The sequence below is a fragment of the Sparus aurata genome, chromosome 17 (genome assembly GCF_900880675.1).
Source record: "Sparus aurata chromosome 17, fSpaAur1.1, whole genome shotgun sequence".
NCBI classification, from domain to species: Eukaryota; Metazoa; Chordata; class Actinopteri; order Spariformes; family Sparidae; genus Sparus; species Sparus aurata.
The window spans coordinates 32040268-32066660 of record NC_044203.1 but is presented as its reverse complement, the minus strand read 5'-3'; the positions used below and the strand labels follow the sequence as shown (position 1 = coordinate 32066660).

At 43.4% G+C, this 26393-nt stretch overlaps 1 protein-coding gene and 1 long non-coding RNA gene across 8 annotated transcripts in view; one reads left to right on the top strand and one right to left on the bottom strand.

Moving 5' to 3' along the window:
• The window catches only part of LOC115567312 (uncharacterized), a 29656-nt gene extending 24330 nt beyond the window's left edge, over positions 1 to 5326 (bottom strand). The window contains exons 1-2 of the long non-coding RNA XR_003981175.1: positions 5182 to 5326; positions 4931 to 5006 (exon numbers count right to left, since the gene is read on the bottom strand). This is a non-coding gene — a long non-coding RNA (uncharacterized LOC115567312). The remainder of the gene's footprint in view (positions 1 to 4930; positions 5007 to 5181) is intronic.
• satb1b (SATB homeobox 1b) overlaps positions 1 to 26393 on the top strand; it is a 63784-nt gene that overhangs the window by 7764 nt on the left and 29627 nt on the right. The window contains exons 1-8 of one of the 7 annotated variants that reach the window (XM_030393731.1): positions 5121 to 5256; positions 6471 to 6709; positions 9513 to 9689; positions 10605 to 10731; positions 12752 to 12805; positions 14605 to 14653; positions 21521 to 21632; positions 22703 to 22780. In XM_030393731.1, the coding sequence (XP_030249591.1) occupies positions 6496 to 6709; positions 9513 to 9689; positions 10605 to 10731; positions 12752 to 12805; positions 14605 to 14653; positions 21521 to 21632; positions 22703 to 22780 (811 nt within the window). In that variant the 5' untranslated portion in view covers positions 5121 to 5256; positions 6471 to 6495. Of the gene's footprint in view, positions 1 to 5120; positions 5257 to 6470; positions 6710 to 9512; positions 9690 to 10604; positions 10732 to 12751; positions 12806 to 14604; positions 14729 to 21520; positions 21633 to 22702; positions 22781 to 26393 lie in introns of those variants that run through there. The other 6 variants (XM_030393728.1, XM_030393729.1, XM_030393733.1 and 3 more) reach the window with 6 other exon arrangements.

Sequence of the window (26393 nt, the reverse complement as noted above, 5' to 3'; positions counted from 1 at the left end):
GGTGCCCGACAATCACAGTGGAAATGACTGCGGCTGCTTGCGTCATGCCAGATAGAAAAGAGCATTTGCCGACAATGGCTCGCTTTCACCGTCGCTCCTGTTTTCCGAACGCTGCTAACTGCCGCCAAGGAAAGAAAAAAAAAAAAAAAAAAACAGAGCGAGAGAAAGAGAGAGACGGGAGCTGCAGGAAACATCATGTAAAACATGTCGACGTGGAAAACATGTCAACATGCGGAATGTTGTGCAGCGATGCCGCGCAGGTCTAAGTGATGCAAAGTGATCTGCTGAGGAAAAGGTTTGGGGTGTGGGGGGGCTGCAGCCTGTCTGAGCGAGTCATGTTAGCGCGTATCACGGTGACACAGATGAACCTGAGCAAGGAGGCACATTGTGGAAAAATGAAACACTCTCTAAAATGCCGCACATCCATATCAGAGAGAAATTATTACCTGACATTCATATTTAAAAATGAGAAGTTGCGGTTTTTTTTTTTCACCCCTCTTTAATGTACCTATCATGTAGCAAAGAGCTCAAGATAGACAGCAACTTCGATATGATTCGTTTGTGAATTGTACTTTCATGTCGTCACTGACTTTGTGGAAATCTCCGTCGCATTTTTCAGAAGCTGAACAATATCTCATGTTGGAATGAATCTCTGAAAATATAGTAATTACTCCACAGTTTGGGTCCTTTATTCAGACACGTAGCACAGCCATTTAACCACACTGCACACCGCAGCTGTGTTTAGTACACAGTGTTGGCAGCTCACTGAAACCCCGAGAATGGTTAAGATAAGAATTGATCACTGAATCTGTGCAGCAGCTTCTGCTCGCGAATTCAAACATGTCAGGGTCTTTTACTTGCAGTTTCTACAACCCTCACACTTCCTGTTTGAAAAACCACAGACGTGGGACCCTTTTTAAAATGCAGCCGCCCCCTCAAAACTTACACCTCATGCAAGCTAGGTGTCAAATATTGCAAGACATTGTTCCATCTCAGGTCCGAAAGGTGAGTTTCACATTGTATTTTTCCGTTAAAAGCTTCTCTGCTGGCCTTCAGCCGTGAATTCCTAATGCAGCGTTTTTCGGACTCAAATGTATTTGGAAATGAGAAAACTTTTGACCTCACATGGGTGGGTGGAACAATGATTTGGTTTCACATCCAGGGGTTGAATGAGAGGTGTAACTTCACTGTTTCTAATGCGTAGTGATATAACACGCCATCACTTCTTCCGTGATTGGCTCTTTGATCTGTTCGGCTTTCTTTTAAAAGGACTCCTGCGCGTCTTCCCCTAAAGGGCGAGCTGTAAACACCTTCCGTAAATCTGAATGATTTTCTCCACATTTGCTCCGTGGAGTCGCCGTCACCTGACTGTGGTTCCTGTCGAGCTAAGCTGAGGAGCTCACGTCTGCGGCGTTGCATTGTTTACGAAACAACAGCTTTGTGCGAGAGGATGTACCATTACTGTATTTATGGTCCCACGCACACAGGGAGCTGATGAGCCCTGCAACGGTTTGATAGTAAGCATGCAGTGTTACATTGCATTTCACATGCACCTGACCTCCACCTATCTGGCTTTGTCGCCTTGATAGTTGATACACATTTCCTGTTTTCTGATGGTTTCCTGTTTTTGTTCTTACACAACCTGGACAGACGCGCGTGTTCATTTTTGTTTGATGTGGATACTGGCCTGACGAGTCGGAACGCATTTTTCCACCTCGCTCGTCGTATATACATCTGTCGCCAAACAAAGGCTTTATGTTCAATCTGTGGCACAACGGTGCTGCATTTGAGAGCATTTCTCTAATATGACCTTTCATCCTACATGCTATTATTATGATGTCAGTATATTTCACATGTGTGTGGAAAAAACCCCTGTGGTCTTGACATTGAACTCTGCCTCACCCACTCACCCCCTCTGGCTCTTTATAGGACCTGAAGATGGTCAAATGAGAGCCAAATCCATCTAGACGACCTCACACTAGCAGACAGCACTGGAGCCTTTATTGTCACCTGAGTGTGTGTGTGTGTGTGTGTGTTTGTGTGTGTGTGTGTCCACCAGATATTAGTCTGGCCTTTGCTCATAAAGTCAAAGTCAAACTGTTATTATTAGGCCACCTTCAGGTTGGGGACAAACACCATATCAGGCCTTTATTGACAATATCAACAGAGATTAACTTGTCTGATATTTTTGCAGTTCGCTCCAGAGCAACAAAGCCCGCCAGCAGGGGAAGGTTCATGAAATAATTACAAAATAATAACAATAGCTCACACATCAACTCGAGAAAAACCTCCCAGCTGGCTATTGTTTGCAGAGATTGTGTCGCTCTCCAGCCTCCCAACGTTCCTCCCTTCCCTCACTTCAGCTTCTTGCGCCTCTCTGACGGTTCAGGGTTTTGTTGACAATATCAACAGGGATTAACTCGTCTAATATTTTTGGTATAATCCAGGTTGACATAACCTGCTGTGGAGGTAAATGTTTCTGAGACAATAACAGAATAATAAAGCTAAAGGTCGTCTGCCAACAAGAACTGACAAGAATATAGATGAATATATGGGAAAACCCACCTGAACTCACTTTTTAATTTGTAGCATATGGAAGTTAGACTCCTCTTTTAACATATTCAAACACAAAATGACCCGAATTATACAGACATAAAGCTGAAAAAAAACCTTTTGAATATACATTTTACAGTTTGAGGTTTTGTCTTTACAATACAACTTAATATTAGGCTGATAAATCCTCTCAACTTGATATTGTGCCACTAAACTACAACCAGGGACGCAGCTCTCCACCTTTAGTGTGCAGAAGAATAGACTCTTAACACTTTATAACGCTGTCATACATATTTATTAGTGTAAATTCAGAATATATGTCATTGTCAAGAGTTAAACACGTAAATAAATACCTACTTAAGCATATAAATATGTACTTCTTTTATAATATTAGGGTCAAAGTCAGAGAATGAACATTACTTTTGGCTTTATGATTTCATTCATTATGGCACATTACAAACTTATTAAGAAATATTAATCATTTGATTTATAAGAAGAAGAAGGCTGATAAAAGTGATGGCCATGTAGTATTTCATGTTATTATGAAGAAAAGGGGAGCTTATATAAGTTTTTTTTGAGCTAATATAAGTTTATCTTCCTGCTGCTGCTTTGTTCATGGAATATGTATAAATATAGTGGTTAAAAGTGGGTTTTTACATGGGTTTTATCTTTACAAACTCCTAAAAATCACAAAAATCCTAATAAGTTATAGAAGGTTTTAGCCGTAGATGCCACGTAAAAGTAAATAAAACATGTATTTTTTACGTTCCTTTTGGTTTATTGTGAAGTTTGTTGATCTCAGAGTGACTACCGCTGCCTGGAGGTCAACTAGTCCACCTTACCTCTGGCTGTTTTCAAGCATTGTAAACTATTCATCTGGCAGAGAGTAAATAATAAAAAATAAAAGATAAAGGACATAATAAATTAAGGTGTGTGTGTGTGTGTGTGAGGGGGAGAGAGAGAGAGAGAGAGAGAGAGTGCGTGTGAGCATCTGTGTGTACCCGGTAATAAATGCAGGACCGCCTCACTCTAATCAAGCTGATTAAAAATTCCTGCGCGCACAGCCGGAAATCGCACCACCGTCCTCCTCTGGTGTGTGTGTGTGTGTGTATCCATGTGTGTGTGTTTCTGTGCATGTGTCCACTTTCTCCACTTTATTTGTCTCCTCCTGGACTTTTTTCCGGCCTGGAGATGCGGAGAAATCATCCTCTCGCTCTCATTTTTTATTTATTTTTTTATATTTCAAGGGGATTATTTCTCACTCACCCCCTCAACACACACACGCACACACACACACACGAGCCACACACACAACCCCCTCCTGTCTTCTATCTTTCTCCTAATTCTTTTTTTCTTTTTTTTTTTACCCCCTCGCACCATCGCCATTTGAAATGAGGAGGAGAAAAGGGAAAGAGGCACAAGCACAAGCGGCAGCAGCGAGGAGAGAGAGAGAGGAGAGGAAAGAGAGGGAGGAGAGAGAGGGAGGAGAGAGAGGGAGGAGGGGGGGAGTGATGAGTCAATACAACTAATAATTTAATGGGGACAGAGAGGGAGAGACGGAGTGAGAGAGAGAGGGGGAGAGACAGAGAGGGAGATAGAAAGAAAAAAGAGAGGAGCTCCGTCCGGACGCCAATCCCCAACCAACCGACAGGACACCTCCCACTATTACTATCGCCGGTGGCTGCTCGCTGCTGCTGCGTCCACCGCCAGCCCGTGTTCCTCCTCGACATCGGAAAGTAAACCGCACTTTTTGACCCCCCTCTCCTTGTTTTATTTTGGCGAACCTGTTTCGGCTGTCCGCATATCGTCTCTCCACATCGCCTCGGCAGCGGAGAACACACTGTCGGTTATTATTATTATTGCTGTGTGTGTGTGGTGTGTGTGTGTGTGCCGGTAGTCACCTCTATCTATCTCTATCTATCTATCTCTCTATCTAGTGTAGCTAAAAGCGACGTTAAGCTATTTTTGTGACCGTTAGTTAGCCCCCCTCTCACGCGCACGCACACACACACACATACACACAACGAGGGGGTTCGTTGGGTCTCGGCGGCGGTTTATTATCATTACAACTGTGTCCGAGGTGCTGTGTCGGTGTGTGTGTGTGTGTGTGTGCTGGCGACGGCTAACTGTACTGTACGGCTGCCTGCCTGTCCGCCTGCCCGCTTTGCCTCCGTGTGGATGTTGTGGTGCGAACTAAAGCCGAAGTCGCCGTCACTTGTAACCGATGGACGCGGCTAACCGCTCACTTTGAGCTAAATGTCGCTCGCTCTAACGGTTTCGGTTGCCGTTTTTTTCCGCCAGTTGGACGGAATTAGCTAACGTTAGAGGGGCTACCACACACACACACACACACAGACACACACATAGAACCGCTTACCAATGTTCGCCTATCACGGTCCATCTCGACCTCGTCGTCTCTCCCACAGACCCGGGTTGTTGTTCTCTCGCACCGCCTGTCAGTCGTTGAAGAGCAGGAGAAAGCGTCTTTTTTGTTAAACGTTTCTTTTTTTTTTCTCCTTCTTTCTTCCCAACTGCTCGCTGTCATGCACACGTAGATAACAACAAGAGAGAAGAGTTGTTTTCTGGAGTTTTTTTTTTTTACATTTTAAATTTTTTTATTTTTCCTACCCTGGCCAAACTTGAAGAAGACGCGTTTTCCAGGCGGTGTTTTATGCTCTCCAGTGCTGAAGTGCTGCGTTTCAGGTTGGTTTGGAAGATTTCTGTTTCTTTCCCCCCCCCTCTCTCTCACAACTTGTCCTCCAAGCTTTAAGAGGCTAATGTGTCCATTTGAACTATTGCTCCTGTTTTTTGTTTTTTTTTCTGTTTTTTTTTTTAAGGTCATTTAAAAATCCTGACCTGGATCCCCGGGTCTGGATTCCTTTGGCCCCTTATTTGTGGGGAATTAGTTGCCTCATTGCATGTAATGAATGGTGGAGTTCATGATCTATTGCGTGGGGGTGGGTGATTTTGCCCTTTTCACTCTTCTGACAACAGCATTCCAGTTCATGTTCATCGGCGCTGTGCAATAACCTGCATGCTGAGAAAACCCCAACGATCGCTTTTCAGTTTTAAACACCTTTTTAGATTATGAGTGATTGAATCCTGAAGTTTACCCAGTCAGCGTTGTGCCTGTGCACTAAAGCACCTGTGGTAGACTCCATCTTTCCTCCCTTTTTTTTTTTTTCTCTTTCTTAACTTCATGAGTCAGTAGCTGCCTGATTTGAAGTTTCCCTCCGCACAAACTTGTAAACTCGCTCTGCACTTGCAAAATCTAAAAATAAAAGTTCCCACCTGTAAAAGTCATAGAACTGCCCGTGTGTGTGTGTGTGTGTCTGTCTGTCTGTCTGTCTGTCACTGCAAAAATGACGTTGCGGCCTTTTTTTCGCCTCCCTTTCCCTCCCGAGCTGCGTCATGAATGTGAAGCCACACCAAGTGACTCAGAAACCGAATTACGTTAGTTTCCCCTTCTCTGCGTGCGCCGCAGCAGAACCTTGTTCCTTGAACTGCACTGTATTCATTCAAGTGGAATCTCCCAGCAAATTAATGTGTTTGCACTAAAACCGGGGCTTGTTTGCCCCCTCTCGCTTGGGAATCTCTAGCGGGACAACCATACATAATACATGCGTTGAAAAATGGGAACATTACAGCGGCACGAAAACGTCACCCCGGCCCGAGTCGACATAACAGAAGCGAATTGACAGTTATTGCCGTAATGGGTCTGTTCTCAGAGGTTTCAATTACTTAAAGCGCATTTCTTTCGCGCTATAAAAACGTGCCTTCACGTCTTCGCATGTCAGCGATATCAACACAAAAGATTTTGTGTTCATCGCTCCTCTCGTATCACCTTTCAGCCGTTCGTTCTGCTTTTATGCCACACACATATCTCGGCTGACAGCTGAATCGTTCTGTCTCCCCAGGTGATAGTGAGCAGAGGTGCTGAGAATGATGGAACATCTCAGCGAGACGTGTTTGGGCAAGGAGAACTCTGAGCTGGTCAACAGCATGGCAGAGGCCAAGGCCCCGCCGGCCAAGCTGCCCCGGCTGGAGCAGAACGGCAGCCCCCTGGGCCGGGCCAGGCTGGGCAGCACCGGGGCCAAACTAGCCGGGGTCCCGTACAAACCCACCGGCCACCTGCTGAAGACCTGCCACAAGAGAGGTAAGAGGGAGAGAGAAAAAGAGTGTGTGTGTTGATCAACAGCCATTTATTTTGACGTCAGTAAGGAAAAAAATGTGCCGTGTTCAGCTTCTCTAATTTGAAGATTTACTGACTTTCTCATGATATTTCCGATGATTGTAAGTGTTTCTTGGACAAAACAAGACTTTGCTCTGAATTCTCGTAAATTTACTCGGGCACCTCTCACTATTTCTGATAGAGCAGAAATGATTGAAAAAATTAATCCTCAACCTTCAAGTTGTTTTTCAAGCACAAACATCAAACACATGGCCCTTAAATTGCTGCATTTCTTTGTCTCATGTGACACAAAACGGAAAATTTCAAAATTTTCAAACAGTTTATAACTGCAAATGTATGAAATTATTGATTCAGCCATAATTTTGGACATCTCATTGACTGAAAGATTCATTTATTTACCAAGTAATTGACAAAATGATGAATTAATTATTCTTTAGTTGTGGCGGTAGTCTGCACAAACTGATTTTGAAGCAAACATAGTTGAACTCACTTTGCGCTGGAGTTCGAGAGGAATAAGCCATGTAAATAGAGGAAAGCTATTTAAATGCAGTTTAAAAAGCCCCCCTCCTACACACACTCGTACACACCACCTTCCACCCACCACCTCCGCCCCCTGCACGCTCTCCAAAACTCTTAAACCTTTTTACAATGCATCTTTAGTCATCTCACTGCACACACACGCACACACACACACACGGAGTGCACACACTCCCACTTATTTGCCCAGACAATAGCTAATAGAAGAGCGCTGTGAGAATTATTCCTGTGTCGTGCTGCATAGCGCTGTGTCACGGCTCCTCTCTCCAGCCGCAGCCCTCCTGCTCCGACATTTGTTTATTAAGGGAAAGTTTCAGTCCTTTAAGAGCCATTCCTGTTTAAGGGGGAGTCTTTACTTTGAGATTATGACATAGCTTTTTAATATAACTGGTGTCGTTTTGTGAAAAACACGGCAGGCAGAGCTATCCAAACATGAACCTTTTTATGATTATGTTTTGTTTTTATTTTTTCTGAGTGGGTTGGAAATGAGTTTGAAAACCTGCAGGTTTGGAGTTGTAATAGCACTTGGCAGCTAAGTCTCGTCTGTTTGTTTGTTTGGCTGCTTTGGTTTTCTTTGGGCAAGAGGGACTCAGGAACTCTTGGAATGTGGCTGTGTGAGTGTCCTCCGATGGGCCGTTTCTCTTATTTGCTCCTTTCATCTACGTGTCGCACTCCAGCAGAGAGAGCCTAATTTTTCACCTTCATCATCTCTGCTTCTTTTGGCCTCCTACCGCGTTTGTTCCTCCAAGCCTCCGCCTCGCTCTCCCCTCCCGTCTCGTCGTTTTCTGTTTGGTTTCTTCTTGGGTAAAGGGTGAAGCAGCCGAGGGAGGCGGGCAGTCCGCGGCGGAGGCTTCGCAGAGGGCCCACAGTGGGCATTGTGTCCGAGCCCGAAACAATATTTACCGCAGCCCTCTCTGGGCTCCCTGGAAACAAAGCCAGTATTGATCCCCCAAATGAACCTACACAGCAGTCTTTATTGTTAGATCTTTATCTATTAAAATCAGGGGAGGAGAAAAGCAGCTCTTTCAGCACATTCCCTGGCATCTGTCGGCTTATTGATTGTTTTGCCAGAGCTGTGTGCATCTTCTGGAATGCCTGGGATCGGAAAATATTAGAATGTGAATCATTTTAATCGGCAAGGACAATAAATGTGCAGAAATTTGTTCAGGTGACAGTTGAGTGGAGACACACTGAGAAAGTAGGGCATCAGGGCACCTCCATAAAGAGTGTACAGTAAGCTGTAGATACCGACTTCATCAGCGCTTTTTACAAAATTGCGATTTTTTTGCCGTCGTTCTCATTCAGACTGAGACTTCAAACGGCTTGTCCACTTGTCCTCAAACTTTCTTGAATTGCAGGGATGTTATTTTAGTAAAAAATGGCATATTGGCTGATATTTACACAGTTGGTCTCTTGAACATTCGGCAGTCTTTGGACAAGGATTGCTCATTCCACCTAAAAGCAGAGCCACTGTTGACACAGACTAGTAAACCTCAGGGCACAGAGGTGGCTCGGGATTTGAAGCATTGCATCACGGGAAGATGATTTTGGGTTGGCAGGCAGAAGGATCGGCTAAAGTGAGCCCAGATCTTTGATGGTGAATGCAAAGTTTATTGTGCCAAAACTGAAGGATCTTGTGGCTGCTTGGTTTTTGTTCACACTGCGCTAAAGGTGATAACACTGTAATATTTATATTTGCTTATAAAACTCACACAGCGTGTCGTCATCTTGAAACTTAGAAGCTCAACTTGAGACCGCAGCAATAAATCCTCCAACAGTATCAGTCAAAAAAAGCATCTTTCAGTGGGGAAAAATCATCTTTTACAACATCAAGACGAAGATCATGAAAATTACACAGCAAAAAAAGAGAACATCTCAGTTAACGAGTCCAGTTTGTACAATTGTGCAAGTTATTGTGTGCAAAAAGAGTGTTGTGATGTGAGAGTTTGGCATCGAGACAAAGAGGTGAAAGTTTAGATAAAAATTGCCCTATGAAAGTTGAAAAATGCCTTTGTGGTCCAGACTCAACCCTTTAGTTAATTTCTGCCCAGAACTTCCACTCAGCAGCAATCTATTCACTCGCTCATAATCCCTTGACAGTGAAACTTAATCATCAGCTCTAAATATTAATCTCATCCTCCCCACAAACACACAGAATACTTAAGGGTAGAGTTTGCATGTGAGGGAGTGTGAACCCTGCCGGTTCTTACTTGTGCCTCTGTGTCCTCAGGCAATATGCTGCCTGTGTTCTGTGTGGTCGAGCACTACGAGAATCCCATGGATTTCGACAGCAAGGAGGAGCATGCCGAGTTCGTCCTGGTGCGCAAGGACATGCTCTTCAACCAGCTCATCGAGATGGCCCTGCTGTCACTGGGCTACTCCCACAGCTCAGCGGCCCAGGCCAAAGGTAACCACTACTGTCACTCGTTCAGTCTCATCATCATCTTTTCATTTTCCTCTCTGTTCTGACACTTTTTTCTTTCTTTATCTATCTAATGCTCATTAAAGTCTTCTGCACAGCATGCTGATACTTCTGCACACACTCTTTATGCCTCACACACACACACACACACACACACAAACACACACACACACGCACTCTGTGACCATTATAGCCTACCGCCAGCAGATCTGAAGCCACAGTAACACATCCTGACACTGATCCCAGACAGGAGATGCTCAAGTCTTTCAGGGGTCAGACACACACATTCCCACACAGATGCATGCTCATTTGCACAAAGTCGCTTACACACACAAATGTTTACACGTACATATTAGACACACACACTTGTACTGTATATATTTATACACATACACAGTGACTCAGTGGGTGGGAGGGGCAGGTGGAGGAAAGGGTCTGCTAATTGCACTTGAGTGCACACAGGCCGAGGGTGGCTGTTTCAAGGTGCCTCTTAGCATGCTCTTTTATTATAGCCTGTCCATCACACTTAGACACACACACACACACACACACACACACACACCCTAGTCCAACTCTCCCATAAGCTTACATCCTGCTGTGTGGGCTGCCACTTTTTTTTTAAGGCATTCTCAGGAGAAACTCTCACACGATTACTGTGATTTCAGTTACAAATAAAGTATATAAAAAATGTTTACGGCACCAAAACGCAGCAGGAGTGTCTACATGTGGCTTAACTCATCATACTGTTTTAATATAAACATAATCTGCGAGCTAAGATGTACTCTCTCTTCTTTGTGTGTTTGCTTTTGTCTCCATTGTTGTGCTTATTCCCCCGTGTGTGCATCCACGTTTGCTCATGTTTTTACGTGCGTACGCATATGTGTATGTCGGATCATCCAGGTATGATTCAGGTGGGGAAGTGGAACCCCGTCCCCCTGTCATATGTGACAGACGCACCAGACGCTACGGTGGCTGACATGTTGCAGGACGTCTACCACGTGGTCACGCTTAAGATCCAGCTGCACAGGTAAGAAACAGACACTCACACTCAGGCGCATTATGTTTCCCTTTACAGCGTGTAGATCGTACAACTTTGTTTTTTCCTGTCTACCACCCACACAAGTATAGTGTCATAACCTAAACAGACAAACACACACACACACACACAGCAGTATTGGATTGCTTTGACACATATAGAGGCAGTTTTACCTGCTAGTCTTTGCTTCCAACACTCATACACACAGCACGTATTGTATGCCTAGAGGCAGGTGTCAATCTGCCGATGCCCTCTGCGTGTTTGATACCGAGAATAGCGTTATTACTCACACATAACAAGCGGACGTTTCCCAGGAAATGGGAAAAACCCATTTGAATACCGAAAAACTTCCTTGTCTCATGGTGCTGAAGAACCACAGAGACCAGTTTATTCATGAATTCAACCGTTAAGTGATGGAAACACAGATACCACAACCATCCGTCCATGAGTCTATGCTAGCCATTAAGCTTACACTGTGATGAGAGATCAGGTAGACGTATCTCTCAAAGCATCTGTCACGTGCAGATAATGCATATGGTTTTGTCTATCAAAACTGGTTAAATGATAGTAACTGTTTTGAACCAAACACTACCTCAGCTCTTTGAACTAATGTGAACTAAAACTAATCTGGTGGGCAACCGTAGACTGCTCACAGCTAAAAATGTGTCTGTAGCAGATGAATACAAGGTTGTTCACCTGAAATAGTTCCATAAATAAGGCTGCTGGTGGCTCCACCAGCTATTTTAAATGAAATATATTTCTTCTGGATCTGCATCGCATATTATAAAGAATACTAACAAGCTGAAACCTCCCTCAGTGAGTGCTGCTAGCTGTCTTGTGCCATCACTCACCATATTGTATGCTAGATGCTACTCTGTAGGTGTGAGGCTTCGTTGTATTTATACACACAGCGAGCGCTTACAAGCATTTATAGACATCGATGCAAACGGGCTCATATGTGCTCACACAAACACATAGACACACGCAGAAGCACACACACTCACACACACGAACAGCCGAGTGGCGCTGGTGTGGAGGCTTGTGCCAGCTGCTGTTTCTACTCTCTTTCTACCTCGCTCTGCCTCTTCCTCCTCTCTCCCCTCTCCTTCTGCGCCCTCCTCATCTCCCCCACCACCACCAACACCACCCACTTTCACCAATGAAGCACTCACACACATACACACACATACACAAACACACCGATGTGAACACGTCCACCAGCCAGAATACAGAAGGCTGTGTTTATTTCCGGCATGCTAGCCCTGAATGCATGGATAGCTGTCTTTCTCCACTACCCCTTTCTGTCTCTCCCTTCTTCCCTCCTCTTGTTCACTTCCTTCTCCCCAGAGGCTTTCTCGCTGCTGGAGCAGTTTAAGGTGTTCTGGAAAATCCATTGTTTGTGTGTGAGTGAGTGTGTGTGTGTGTGTGTGTGTTTAGCTGCGTGTTTTCTTACAAGCAGATGTTAGCCTCGACCGTTGCACGCATCTTTTTCTCTTCCACTCTCCTGTTATCTTCTTGCTCACAACGTTTGCAACACAGACTGGCAGATTTATGGACACACACACACACACACACACACACACACACATCTTGTACACTCATCACCCCTCGCTCAATCTCTCATCTCTCTCTTGCTTGTCAAGTGTCAATGCAGGTTTAACGAAAAGTAATTCAGCGATACACATCGAAGGCGAAACACATCGAACATATGTCCTGCACACGTTAATCCAGAACAAACTGGGTTCTCAGTTCAGTTACTCCACACTCCCACCCACCTCGTAAATATATTTCTCATTTTCAAAACCCAAAATGTTCCTCAGGTAGAGCTGAATCCCTGCGGCACACGAATCTAGCACCAGCTTATGTCAGAGCCAATCTATTTGATATATAAATCTATTTTGATTTTGCTGCATATTGTTGTCAGTATTGTTATTGTTTTGTATTTGTTTTCCCCCCTTTTCTCTCCCCACCCCACCCTCCCTTCATCCACCCCCCGCCCTGACTGCCGCAGAAATCTAGCCAGTAACACCTTAAATTGTTTCGCCGAGCACAACGAGCCAGGAAGGTAGAAGTAACACGAAATAATAGTCGCCACATGCAGCTGATGTATAATTCATGCATCAATCCAGCAGATGTGTTGTATAAAGTAATTAACTAATCAGAACAATCAGGAGAGAGAGAAAGAGAGAGAGAGAGAGGGAGAATATGAAAGAGGGAGAGAGAGCGAGGCAGGCAGAGAGAGAGAGAGAGAGACAGAGCAATCTCCAGATGCATCTGCTTGATGCGCCAAATGAAATCTGTCTGTCTTGGAGGGGCGCTTGCAGCAGGAAAAAAGAGCGGGAGCCCGTGTGTATTCAGCCCTCTTTCTCTCTGGTGTCCTCGCTCTGTCTCTACCGCTCTGTCTATCTGATTGTTCCAGAGATTTGGCCAATTCATCAATATGTATTTTAAGCAGGCTCAGACTAATATTGCAACCCTGTTTTAAATCACTGTTTTGAGCTCAATAATTTAGAGCCTGACCGATAGTCAGTCACTGGTCAGCAGATTTTGTCGGCCGGTATTGGCTTATGACAGATACAGATAACGGCTTATATGTTGTCTGATACGAACCAGTAAAATCATTTTTCTATAAAAGTTGACATTCTTTACAGAGCAGTTGAGTAGTGCTGAAACAATCATGGATTAGTCAATTGATAGGAAATGTTTAAACAACATCTATTAATCGTTTTCATTCATTCATTTCATTCAGGTGAAAATGCCCAATAGTCACTGGTTTCAGTTGACAGCATATGTGGATTTTGCTACTTTTATATGATTTGAATCATTAAACGGTAAATGTATTTGGGGTTTTGACTGATGGTTGGAAAAAATCATACATGTGATCCGATATCATCCGATAGAGAAAAACTGTGTAGAAAAAGATGCCTGGGATAATTAATAATTGTCAAGCTTACAGTTTCAGTGCATTGATGTCATTATGGACAATAAAGTTTATTCTTAAACTGTAAATTATCATCATTATCGTTTGAAAACCACAGTTGGAGGATCATTGCAAAAAAGGTTTCAATATATGTAGATATAGATAATATATATTATCTGCCGATATATTGATATCAGAATCTTTTGGCTCCCAAATATCAATTATTGGTCAGCCTCTAAAATCGTTTCTACCCAAATTGCCAATACTTAACAGAACACTTGAGTAGTTCTGTAACGATCATTGAGTAGGTGGTTGATTTGAAATATATCTATGATAATTATTGAAGTCACTCGTTTCAGTATGTTTGTCTGATGTAATTAAACATTGAATATCTTTTGGGTTTTGACTGTTTGGTCATTTGGTAACTTGAGATGATCTTTTTTCACCATTTTCTGTAAAAGACTGGACAGGTCAATTCAACAGATGAATCAATAATAATAAAAAAACGAACTACACTTGATGTTTTTATAGTTATTATACATAAGTGATCTTTTTTCCTTCATCATGTTCCATCAGTTTTACGATGAGGCTGGTATTCCTTCACTTTGTTGGCTCAGTAGTTTTTTGGGTCAGATTTATTTCCTTGATTTGAAGATTGGTGGTATTACCCCCTTTGCTCCATATGTCAGGGAAATGTCCAACTCTTCCAATCAGATTTAATAATTTTCATATTGTGTTGCTGTATTTTATCATTTCATTCAAGATACCATCAGGGCTGCTGGCTTTCCTTTCTATCTCAGCCTCTTCTCCATCTGAATTGTTTCTCATGCTCTCCCCTCTCCTTCTCTACATCCCTTCCTCCCCGTCCTTCCTTTCCCTATCTTATGTTCCCTGTCCCCCTCCACCCCCCACACCCCCCATATGTCTCCTCTCTCTCTCCACAGTTGTCCTAAGCTGGAGGACCTGCCGCCCGAGCAATGGAGCCACTCTACAGTAAGAAACGCCCTCAAGGAGTTACTCAAAGACATGAATCAGAGCTCTCTGGCTAAAGAATGTCCCTTATCACAGGTGCTGAAGCCCAGTCTGCTTATTAAAAAACAAAAAACAATTAACGCCAATCCCCACCCCCCCTGCTACCATACTGCACAACAACACAAACACCCCTATCTCCATCACCTCCGTCTTTTATCCTTTTACTTATCAAATGCCCTGAGTTTGATCAAGTGGGAAAGAGAATCGGCATAGAAAATCCAAATCAATGGCTATTGTCATTTGTTCGCATGTTGGTTTTTTTTTTGTTTCTTTTGCCGCCCCCGGCACACACACACACACGTGCGTGCACACACGTACACACACAAACTTGTAGTGGCGGCCAAAAAGCAGAGGTGTTGTTGAACGTATGGTTATTGTTGGATAAACATTGGCCCGAACCCAGAACGATCCTGATTGTTTTTGTTCTTTTTCTCATTTAGTTAATTCTCAGCGTTTCACAGCGTCAGAGGAGAGATCTGTACGTTCACATGTAAGGTGTTCTATTCAGTTTTTTTTTTTTTTTTGGCTTGGAGGTTGGATAGAAAGCACCAGTGCAGATATTGTATTAACAGGCAGTGTAGTCAGTATATCATGCAGGCAGCTCTGGAGTGAATGGAATGAAGCGGCAGTATATCTCTCACAGGGGCCAATAATGTGTGTGTGTAACAGTGAGTGCTGTGTGTGTGGGTGTGTGTGTGTGTGTGCGGGCGTGTGCGCTTTTGTGTGTATTCTCTTGAGTATGTTTGTGAAATGTATATCAACGTAGAGGACGTGTATGTGAAAGGGTTATTTGTGTTTTGCGTGTGTGTGTGTATTTCAGTCGAAGCTTGTGCGTAGGTGCCTTCAGTGTGAAGCCAGCTCTCCTCCTAGGCCACCGTATGGTCACCTGGAGACCCTCATTTGTGCTGCGTGTGTGTGTCTATGTGTGTGTGTGTGTGAGCGGCTGCTCTCAGTGTGTGTGTTTGTGTGTTTAGCCGGGCATGAGCAGTGCGCTGATGATGTAAAGAGTCCCTGGGTGGCGTTCAGGCGGAGCCCAGCCCGGTCTGGTAATCACCCTGTTTACGGTCCATATGTGAAGACGGCTCAGAAGAGAGCACACGCGAGCTCGGAGGATCTCACACACAGCCACACACACTCCTCCTCAGACACACATTTGCCGTTTTCACATACACACTAGTCTGAAATTAAACCGAAATTGTTTTAGCTTTCCAGTGAGGATGAAAGAAGGTCCTGAAAACATCTTGAGCTGAATCCGTTTATTTGTTCCTTGTGTGTATTTTAACAGCCGATTTTGTCCTAAATTCAGATCTAAATGGCATTAAACGGTCTTAACATTTACTGGTAGCTTCGTGGTAGCGTCTTTCTTTTCAATGCAGTGTAGTTTAAGTCTTCACTTCTGTTGTCGTCGTTGTGCGTCCCTGCTACTAAAGCTGTAACTATCGGTTAATTAAGTTAGTTGTTTGAAAGAAAATTCAGTGCCAACTCTTTTGATAACTGACTAATCTTTTCAGTCACTTTTCAACTAGAATGTCAAAACATTTGCTGCCAACAGCAACTATTAAATGAATCACCAACTATTTTGATAATTGATTGGTTTTAGTAATTCTTAATGGACAAAACATCAGAATGAATGAATTTTTGTCAACAACCTGAATATCTTTGTTTTTTTGGAAAAATTTAGATATTTGAGGATATCACCTTTAACTTTGGGAAACACCAACAATTTTCACCATTTTCTGATAGTAAATAGACCAAACTATTCGATTAATCAAGAAAATAATAAACAATGAAAATAATCATTGCTTGCAGCCCAATTTAGGATGGTAAATGAGCAGTCTTTGGGTTTTAGACTGCTGGTTGGGCTCTGGACAAGTGTGAGCATGTACACTTTTTTTAACATTTTATGGTGAATAATTTATTTGGGAAACCAACTAACAGATTGATAAATTATAAAAATAATTGTTGCAGCCCTGCCTGCTGGCTTATAGTTCAAATCAGAATCAAACAATTCTTAATTGCTGGAGTCAAACCAGTTTTTAGTACAGGCACATTTTTCACCATATAGCATAAAACACAGATATCACAAAAAAAATCTATATTTTGTTGCTGTTGAGCCATAAATTATGATCAACATGTATCTGTATCTGCCTTGTTCAAACATGGCTGCCAGGATGGTGTTTGACATCTGTTACTCTGTGGGGTTTAATGTGGCCTGCTGCACCCAGAGAGCGATGGTTTGTTCCTCCTAAACCCAACTGGTGTGGTGGACTGGTTGTCACATTTGAGGGCTGTCCCCACGTCACCTCAATACATGGACTCGCTGCCCTGTGATTCGTGATGTCACCACCCGCTTGTAGTCTGATGAGAAGGTGAGAAGCCAGAAGGCATTCGGCCAACCCTCTGCGGTTTCTGAGCTGACCAAAAAAAAGTGAAATGAGTGGGAGGGGAAATGGGCGTTGCAAGAAGGAAGAGAAGATTGGCACCTTTTTTTTTTTAGGATTAGTGTTTCCTTGATGTTCTGCTGCGTAATCCCAGGCCGAAAAGAGAGGTTAACAGATGAGAGAATCACAGCAAGTGAGTGAAAGAGCATTAGCTCACCTCTGAACAGAGCTCTGAAGAGAGAGGAGGAGGAGGGGCAGCCGAGCAGTGAGGGGAGGGCGGTGGGGGGTTATTTTGTGAAATGCTGCTTTTGTCCAGGGCCTTGTCAAACATTTAGTTTCATTCTTTTGTAGCGAGGAGTCATGCTTTGTGTGTTTGGCCTACAAATGGCATGAGGAAACTCAGAGAGAGAAAATGTATTCACTCATGCTCATTGTCAGTCGGCTAGAGGAGCTGATTCCGACCAGCACACATGTGAAGCAAGTTTAAAGATTCGCAGTTACGAGCTCAGAGAAGCCTCACCAGAATAAAACTTCTCCTGGTTCTGCCTCAATCAGATAATCAGGCTTATTATTATTTTTTTCTGAGGTTGCTACCAAGCTTAGCAACCCCCTTGCCCATGTTCACAGAAACTATGGCAACAAACGAGACACCCCCCCTCGCCCCACTCTTTCCCATTGCCACCACCTCTTCTTGCCCACCCCCTGCTCGCTCTCACTGGGCGGCCCCTGATGCACCAGCTGCTGCGTTGCGTAGCAGCAAATAGTCATCAAAATGCCATCTTTGCAGGTCGTCACCACCTCGGCTGCCATAGGCGCAACCCGGTTGCCAGTGTATGTGTATATAAGTGTGTGGATATATGCATGTGTGTGTTGGATTGAAGGCGTGTGCGTGGGGGGGAGGGTCACCCCAGTTGAGGTGGGTATGTGCCATAATTGAGCTGTGTTAGATGTTGGCGAGAGACAAGGCACAGTGTTGCAAATGGGAAGCGCTTTTTCCCCAGCTGATTCAAGACATCAGGCTAAGTTGGAATGTGTGTGCGTGCGTGTATTTAATGGTGTTTGTGTGTTAATCTGCATGTGTGCATTTGTGTAACTGCACCGTGTGTGTTTGTCTGCAGGGGTTGTACTTTGCGGGTGTGTGTGTGTGTTTGCATTTGCCAGTGTGTGCACCACACTCTAACATTGGCAGCTGGGTGCCTACAGTACCTGCCTGCTGCACCGCTATTCTCACACACACACACACAAACACACACACACACTCCTTCTCTCTCTCTTCCTGTCTCCCATGATGGGGAGTGGAGTAGATGTTGGGGACCGATAGTAGCCCAGTGCCACTTCCTGGTCTTGCTGATAAGCTCTCTGTGCTGCAGATGGCTATCACTTAAAGGGTCCACACACATGCTCATGTACACACGCACACACTGATACACACTGGCACGCACACGTACACAGCCATACTACCTGTTGACAAGCCCTAGCACAGCCCTCCCGCTGGCACCGCGGTGGCAGCAGAGGCTCTGGTTATCTGCTTGATTTCACTTAGTGTGTATGCGTGTGTGTGTGACAGAGCAGCAGGGAGAGCGAGGCGGAGAATAGGTGTGTGTGTATTGTTTCCTTCACACATACACGCAGGGCCCCCTGTGAGAGGTAGAGTGATGTATTGAGGGAGAGGGCTGATTAATGAGGAGCGTTTATTAGAACATCTGTGTCAAAGATGGCGGAGAAAGAGGGAGCGAGAGAGATAGAGAGAAAGATGGGAGGAGAGGGAGAGAGAGAGCACACCATCTTCTGCAGGCCTCTTGTTTGTTGCCTGGAGCCGCCTTAGCCCAGATATACTGTAAATAAAACATGTCAGGCTGGAGGAGAGGAGTTCATTATCCCACAGACTTGAAGGAGAATTCTTCTTACTCTAAATTTATGGTTTCCAGATAGATCTGTGGCTTGGGAGTTGGCTACCAGAACCAGGTTAATCTGGAATGTGTGGTTTGCTGCTCCAGTAGTTGTCATTACAATGTTACAACACGATTCAGTCTGATTTACACTGGCTTTTGCACATCATAAGGGAAAAACAGGACCATGCCAGTATTGCATAAATGTAAAAGAAGTAGCTGCTTCGTGCATCAACGTTTGACCTATTTAAAGGGCAACTCCAACTTCCTAACCCTGACCTGAACTCTATCAGGGTTTTCATTGAATGATGCCTTTTCAGTGCATTTATAAAAGCCTGCTTTGTTATATTGTGCAAGTCCAAATGCAGACCTCTTCACCCTCCTGTTTTGCATCATGACAGCATGATGCACCACAGTGTGGTTGGCACAAATTTACACCCATCTGCACTGTGCAACGTGACTCTCCCTCACTTGCTTGTATTTGACTTTGAAGAAGTTAGCAGCTAAATGGGTGTAACCAAGTGCAACAATTGACTCTACCTGGTGTGAGCAGGTATGGTGAGTCCATTATTGGGATCTCATCAAGAACAGAAAGAAGGAGAAGTTGGTCGAGGTACATTTCCGTTATCTGGATCACCATGAATCAGGATAATCATGAATATCCTCCCGAGTGACTTGAAAAGGCGTTGCCATTTTCAGAGTTTTAAAGGAGACATATCATGCTCATTTTATCAGGTTCATTTTGGGGGGTTACCACTAGGTTTACGAGCTTTAATGGTTAAAAATTTTTTTCTCATACTGTATTCCCCCTGTAGTCTGAAACACTCACAGCTCCTGTCTCTTTAATACGGTCAGTTTACACACACCTGAGCCAGCACCGCTTACAATGACAGAGCAGCTGTGCTAAATCAATTTGTTTGTGCCAAACTAGCCACGAGGCATTAATTATGCATGTGTGACATGGTGACATAGTGTGATGTCACCAAGTCACAGAGTTTAAAGGTGAGACTACTGACGAGGCACTTCAGGAGCAGTATTGTCTGTGGGAGAGAAGAGCTGCTGACGGTTCAAGCTTTGACCTTTTTAACTTTCAGAATCTTTTACATGCACATACAAAACCCTGTAGGAAAGGAAAAAAACTGAAAAAGCATAATAGGTCTCCTTTAAGCATATTATCGGGATAATTTTGTGAATCAATTATTTTGGCAAGGATAATTGTGACAGGGAATTTTCATGCCTGTCCAGGATGGCCAGTTGGTGTCTTATGCTTTTGTTTCTCTGTGTTGCGTTTTAATACTGTTGCACCAAGACTTGGCAGCTAGAGTTCAGTCAATGTCTTTGAGAACTCTCTTTGTGTTTTGGCATCATATGTCCAATAGAAATGTTGTCACGTTACGCCAAAATAATTGAATGCTTTAGTTCATCCTGAAGCTGATCCCCCCCCCCTGCTAATGTTTGGTAAAGGAAACTTGTGTCCTACTTCCTGCATTTGTTTTTTGGTGTGGTGTTCTGGTTGTTCGTGTCCAGTGGGGCCATCGCGTACAGCTTTAATCGAGAGGTCAGGAGTTCAGAGTTAAATCGACCTCTCTGACGGCACAGCTGCCATCCTTTACTCTCCTTTTGTGCGGAAAAGCTGGAGCCAGAGAACCAGAATCATCCTGTACGAGTTCATTGTGCTCACGCTGCCATGCTGCTCTGCCAGAAGGTTCCCCCGCCATCCTCCGAGCGAATATATTATAAAGAAATGATAAAGATGGCATACCTGTAATTTGAAAACAGATGGTTTGGTTCTTTTGAATATTTATAACAATCAAAAACAATTTCTCCTGCACCAACCTCGCTATTCGCCCGGAGGCCGGCAAGGTGTTAAAACATTCATTTTAATGAAACTAGAAGGGAAAAAAAATATCGCCTCTTTGTTTTTTCTGAGGCGAAGGAGGGCGGTTGAAGTAAATGCAGAGAAGGCAATGTGTCGACTGTAAAGGGGGAGATGGGAGCACACATGCGTCGGAGAACGACATGCACAGTGCGGCCCTCAGATCCGCTTGAAGTTGTTGTCTTTAACAGATTGTATAAATGAAGAGATGAATAATAAAAGAGGTTTATCTGTTTACATCACCGAACTCCCCAGATGCTGATAATCAGTAAGCCGCTATCTTCTTTCATTTTGAAGGTATATATCTTTCCTGCCACCTGCTCTTAATGTCATCAGACTCAGAAGTCAGATGACCTTATAATTTACCCACTCTGAAATAAAAAAAAAAATGTTCAGACAAACTCAACGGCATTTGATAAAAAAGAACAGATAAAACCTTGTTTGATTTAATTTGTTTTACCTTTAGAAGGGGAGATCCAAAATTTCTGCATGTCTGATACTTTTCAGTTGGCTTTTTTTTTAGTGCTGGGTTTTACCCTGTCCCTATCTTTCATTTGTTTTGACAAGCTACAGTGTTACTGCATGTTTCACAAGCTTTAATATTATGTCTGTATTTTCCACAATGAGAATCTAAAGTCTCTCTCTTGTTCTCTCTCCCTCTCAATCAATCTCTCTCTTTCAGAGTATGATTTCCTCCATTGTGAACAGCACTTACTATGCAAATGTGTCGGCGGCGAAGTGTCAGGAATTTGGGCGCTGGTATAAACATTTCAAGAAGACAAAAGATATGATGGGTAAGCAAAACGGAGGGGCGCAAAGTATGGCGCTCACACTTTTGTCTCTTTACACACACATTCACACACGTACACACCAGTCGCCATTACAATATGTTCCTAACCAACCGTCTCTTTGTCTTCTTGCCGTTGCATGAAGCAGAAATACATTTTTATCTTGTTATCTAATAATTCAAGATAACTCCACGCTGTTTTGCAGTTGAACACAGTCTTATCGTTGATTTATCCTTTATTGCTTTAACCAGCACTAATGCAAAAGTAAAACTGAGGCCTCTGACTGTTTTATTTTTTGTTTGTGAGAAACTACCACACTTTAGTTTTCCCTGAACAAAAGGCAGCAATGGCTTCAACCAGCCAGCGCCTTGTCTGAAATTCAATTAGATTTTCTTATCAACCCTCTAACAACGCATGCTTTATATTATCTCAAAAAAATCCCCTTTGACCCACCAGGAAATGAGGTTATATGATACTAGTAGCACCCAAGCTAGAGATAGAATTCCGGTATATTTTTATGTCTTTTGATTAAGCAGAACAACCACTCGGTTGCAAGGCTCATAATGCAGTGTAATGCTGAGATATTAGCTTTAACAATCTGTTGAACGATCTTTTTTCTTTGCCAGTGTGCTACTGCTTGCAGTGATGACATATTATAGGAGATATTATATCAAAATGTTTTCACAGCCTCCATGCAAATAGCGTGTTGTGATCATATCTTATCTGATGTTTTTTTTGCTTCTGTTGAAGTGGCAACATACGCTGGGAACATTATTTACTTCAGACCTGCTGTACTTGTGTATTCTCTTGCATACTCCTACACATTTTCTGTCATAATTGTTTTCTATCTGGTTGTATTTTCCACAAAGATGGGGCTGCTGCAGCTGCCAGTATGGCCTCAGCGTTGCTGGTGCTTTAAATGTCATATTTCTGCTGAGCTGAAGTGGGAGAGAAGAATTGTAGAAAGTCTTAACCTTGTGTTTTTTTTTTTCCTCACAACTCTACACTGTATGCTGTGTGTGACTGCGTTTGTGTGTGTGTGTGTGCGTGCCCTGCCCTGCCATCCAACTGTGTAGGCATGCGCCAACCCTCCCAGCTGGAGGGCTACCTGGGGACGTGTGTCCTCCGTGAGAGCCCGCGTGCCAATGCACTAGGTATGTCGCAACATGGGCACACACACAAACACACCCCTTTGTTTGAAATCTGCATTGACAAAAAATAAATCCTCGTAAACCTACTCTAAGCTGTACAATGACTACGGCACGCTTAAACCAGTCGTCACTGCAACTTTATGAACTTTATCCTTACCTTAACCACAGACCTGAAGTAACGTCGTTGAAGGTCTTTGTCTCGTTCTTTGTGGCACCACCTCTGGCTGTAAGCGGTAATCGCAGGTGTGTTTTTGGACCTCTCTTCCCACGCAGTGTCGCCTGTGCTGTGTCTTTGGATTTGCACTTGTTTCTTTTTCTGTAGTTGGGCACGGTGCAATATATCTAGATATTTTGAAAATCTCCTCAAAAGCACTTCTTAAATCCTAAGACAGAGCCGCATGGTCAAATATTACAATATTTCAACACCTCAGTATCGATATTTCAACAATATTGTAGGGATTACACTGGTAATTTCACTAAATATGAACAAAATTATATTTTTGATAAATAATCATAAGTAATGTAGATATAATGACCAAGTGTGTAAAGGCAAGTATTAGAACACTTAGAACAATGCAGCCTTTAAAACCAGGATAAGACAACGGTTATCCCATATCACGATATAACGATATCCAAAATCAAACATCATGTACAGTCTCATATCACGATAACAAAATGTAACAAAATACGCAAGTAGTGTGGGATCATGGGAGTTGTTGTCTTCATTAGTAACGTTTAGGCTCATTTGCCAACGACTTCCCTCATTTTCCGACTCTCTACAGGAAGCTATGGCGACCAAATAAAACGCAACATTCCCTTGAAGAAAATACAGATTTTTCTGGTTTGGACATTTTAATGCATAAATATTACATATAATAGATTCAAATCAAATTCTATGATATTATTGCTTTAACAAAAAGAAAAAATGAAATCCTAAAATGTAGTGAGTAACTTTGTGTTGTCCATCTTTTCGATTGCCATGATGTGACTAAGTGAACAGATTTTGATACATTTGGGACGAAAGCACACAAACACACACACAATGATTCGATTTGTCTAACTTGTGAGAAGCTACATTCCTTCCTTAATACCCCACCATACTGCTTAATGTCAAATGACTGTGTTGCCTAAACGTAATCTCAATTAAGATCTTAATCTTAATCTGAAAACCAAACAGCAGTTATATCAAATTAAAAGAAAAAAATGACTAATTTAGTTTAAGAGCTCATACTTTGGAATTTGAAGCCAGTCCTTCTGTCACCTTTCTTATCTGAACCTCTAACCACACTTCTAAAATGACTCAAGTGGCAACAACATCGGCACTCCTTTAACGAATATTCTTTTTTCAGCTAGAAAACATTAGAATACTATCTTCCTTTTGACGTTATAGGGAAAAACTTTTTTTCTGGTGTCACTCTCAGGGTACATCTAGTCCAGATAAGGACAAAACCACAGATGTACACCAAAGCAGCGATACTATCTCAAAATGTTCTTACACATATTCACACAAACTTGTGTGCCCATTTGTCATGTTAGCCAAACCGCAGACACAAAACCTTGGCACACAAGCTTTCAGGTGCCCACTGAACGCCTGCGGCAACTCTCCCAACCTTAGTATTCATGACAGGCGGCCGTCTGCTGTACGTGGCCACAAATGGTGAAATGCCAAGTTTGAAGGCAGGGAGAGAGAGTGGCATGGTCATCCCTTTGTGCTTTGGCAGCGGTGTCAAATGTGACTCTGCATTTACTTCACCACACTGCATTCAGCACTCAGTTTGAGCCTGAAGTCAAGGGGAATAAGTACCTGGTCACAGGTACTGGCAAGCTGCTCTGCTGCTCTGCCAGCTGAAGTGGTGTTACCGGCCTCCAGCGAGTGTCGCGTCTCTTCTTTTGACGTGGCACCAGGGAAGCCAACACGGGAGAGAGAGTTGGGTCACTTTGTATGTATCTCTGTCTCTCTCTCTCTCTAACTCACAGTCACACACACACACACACACACACACACACCCTCCCTCCCTCAGCCCACATCCCATTCCCATTGTGTGTTTAATCCGGGGCTCTTTTGTGGCAGGATTCCACACGAGGACTCCCGCTTCTGTGGCAGCCTTTTTCTCCCAGGGCCTGCCATGCTCTTCTGTCACCCCTTCTCTTTTCAATTTGCATGGAAATGCCTCCGTGTGCCTGTGTGTTTGTGTGTTGTGAGCATGCCCCCCAGCAGTCTGTGCGAGTGAGCATATGCACACACACACACACACACACACACACACACATATTCACATATGAGTGAATAGACATGCCATACCATCAGAGCCAGGGAATGCCAGGGATTATGGGAAGAGATGTGATTATTACCAAGATTTTTTTGTTTTGTTTTTTCCCCCCACATCATTTGTTTTCGACAAACGCTCAATAGACCCGTCTTGGCCGGGTGTTTTGTGCTTGCTGACAGTTAAGAAACAGGCAGCTCAAACACACGATTATTGTGGGTATTTTTGGAAAACATCCATGCACTTAATCTTTCATCTGCTGAAAAATTCAGCTTGTTGAAGACCCCCCCCCCCTTCCCTCCCCTCCCCTCTTCCCCATAACAGCAATTTACTCTTTTCACAATCTCATGCGACGCCTTTCTGTGGGATGTGGAGGCCGCAGCGCACTTCTAAGGTGTTAATGTTGCCATCCGTATGAATTCTTAAACGCTGCCCCCTCACTCACTCACTCACTCACTCGGCACACAAAAAGCCTCAGCATATGCAGATTCCTTAAAGAGAGGCGGAAACCTGAAAACATTCAGCTGCTCCAAATGCTCATTCACTTCGCTGTGGGTAGTACTTTGAATGTTAAATCATTGTTTTCATCCTCTAAGCACATAATTTAAACCTGTCTTAAAATATTCCCCAGCAGCCATTATGGACTTAAAGATTCCCAAAGCAAGAGATGCCGCAAAAATCTCCAAAATACCATTAAATGACGGCACATAGATATTTTTTTTTGTCTCACAGTTCGAGTCTAAATACGCTCGAACGAGGCCTTAACTCAGGTTACGCAGAGTATCCTCCGATGTACTCCTTCTGTCTCCGCTCTCTGCTCCGTACATTTATATTTAGACCATCCTTCCGTAAAAATGTCATAATGGCTAGCTTGTGTTCCTTATTTTAGAATTAAGGATGTAAAGAGAATCACATTTATCAGCATCGCTTCTTGCTTTGTGGACACACACACAAACACACACACACATTAATTCTGTACCTACACATACACACACTCCACTGTCTCTCCCAGATTTTCTTTTTTCACATGATGAGGCCACAGACATTCTGAACTTAATTTCGAAGGCATGGGTTGTGGGAGACACAGGTCAAACACAATGGAGCTCTTTTATCTGCGTTTCCATCTTTTTCTTTTTTTAACCAGTCGTTGGCTGATCAGCTGTTTCATATCCAATCAGGGAGGAAGAGGCCTGTGCAGGGTACTGCTTCAGGGGGAACACACACATCTTTTTGTTTGTGTTTTTAAATATGAATATATGCTGGCAGCCAAAATGTCCTCCATTCCCATCATGAAAGTAAACTGGAATCTTAGCAGGGATCGGGTTTAATCTGATGCAGAGCAGATTTAT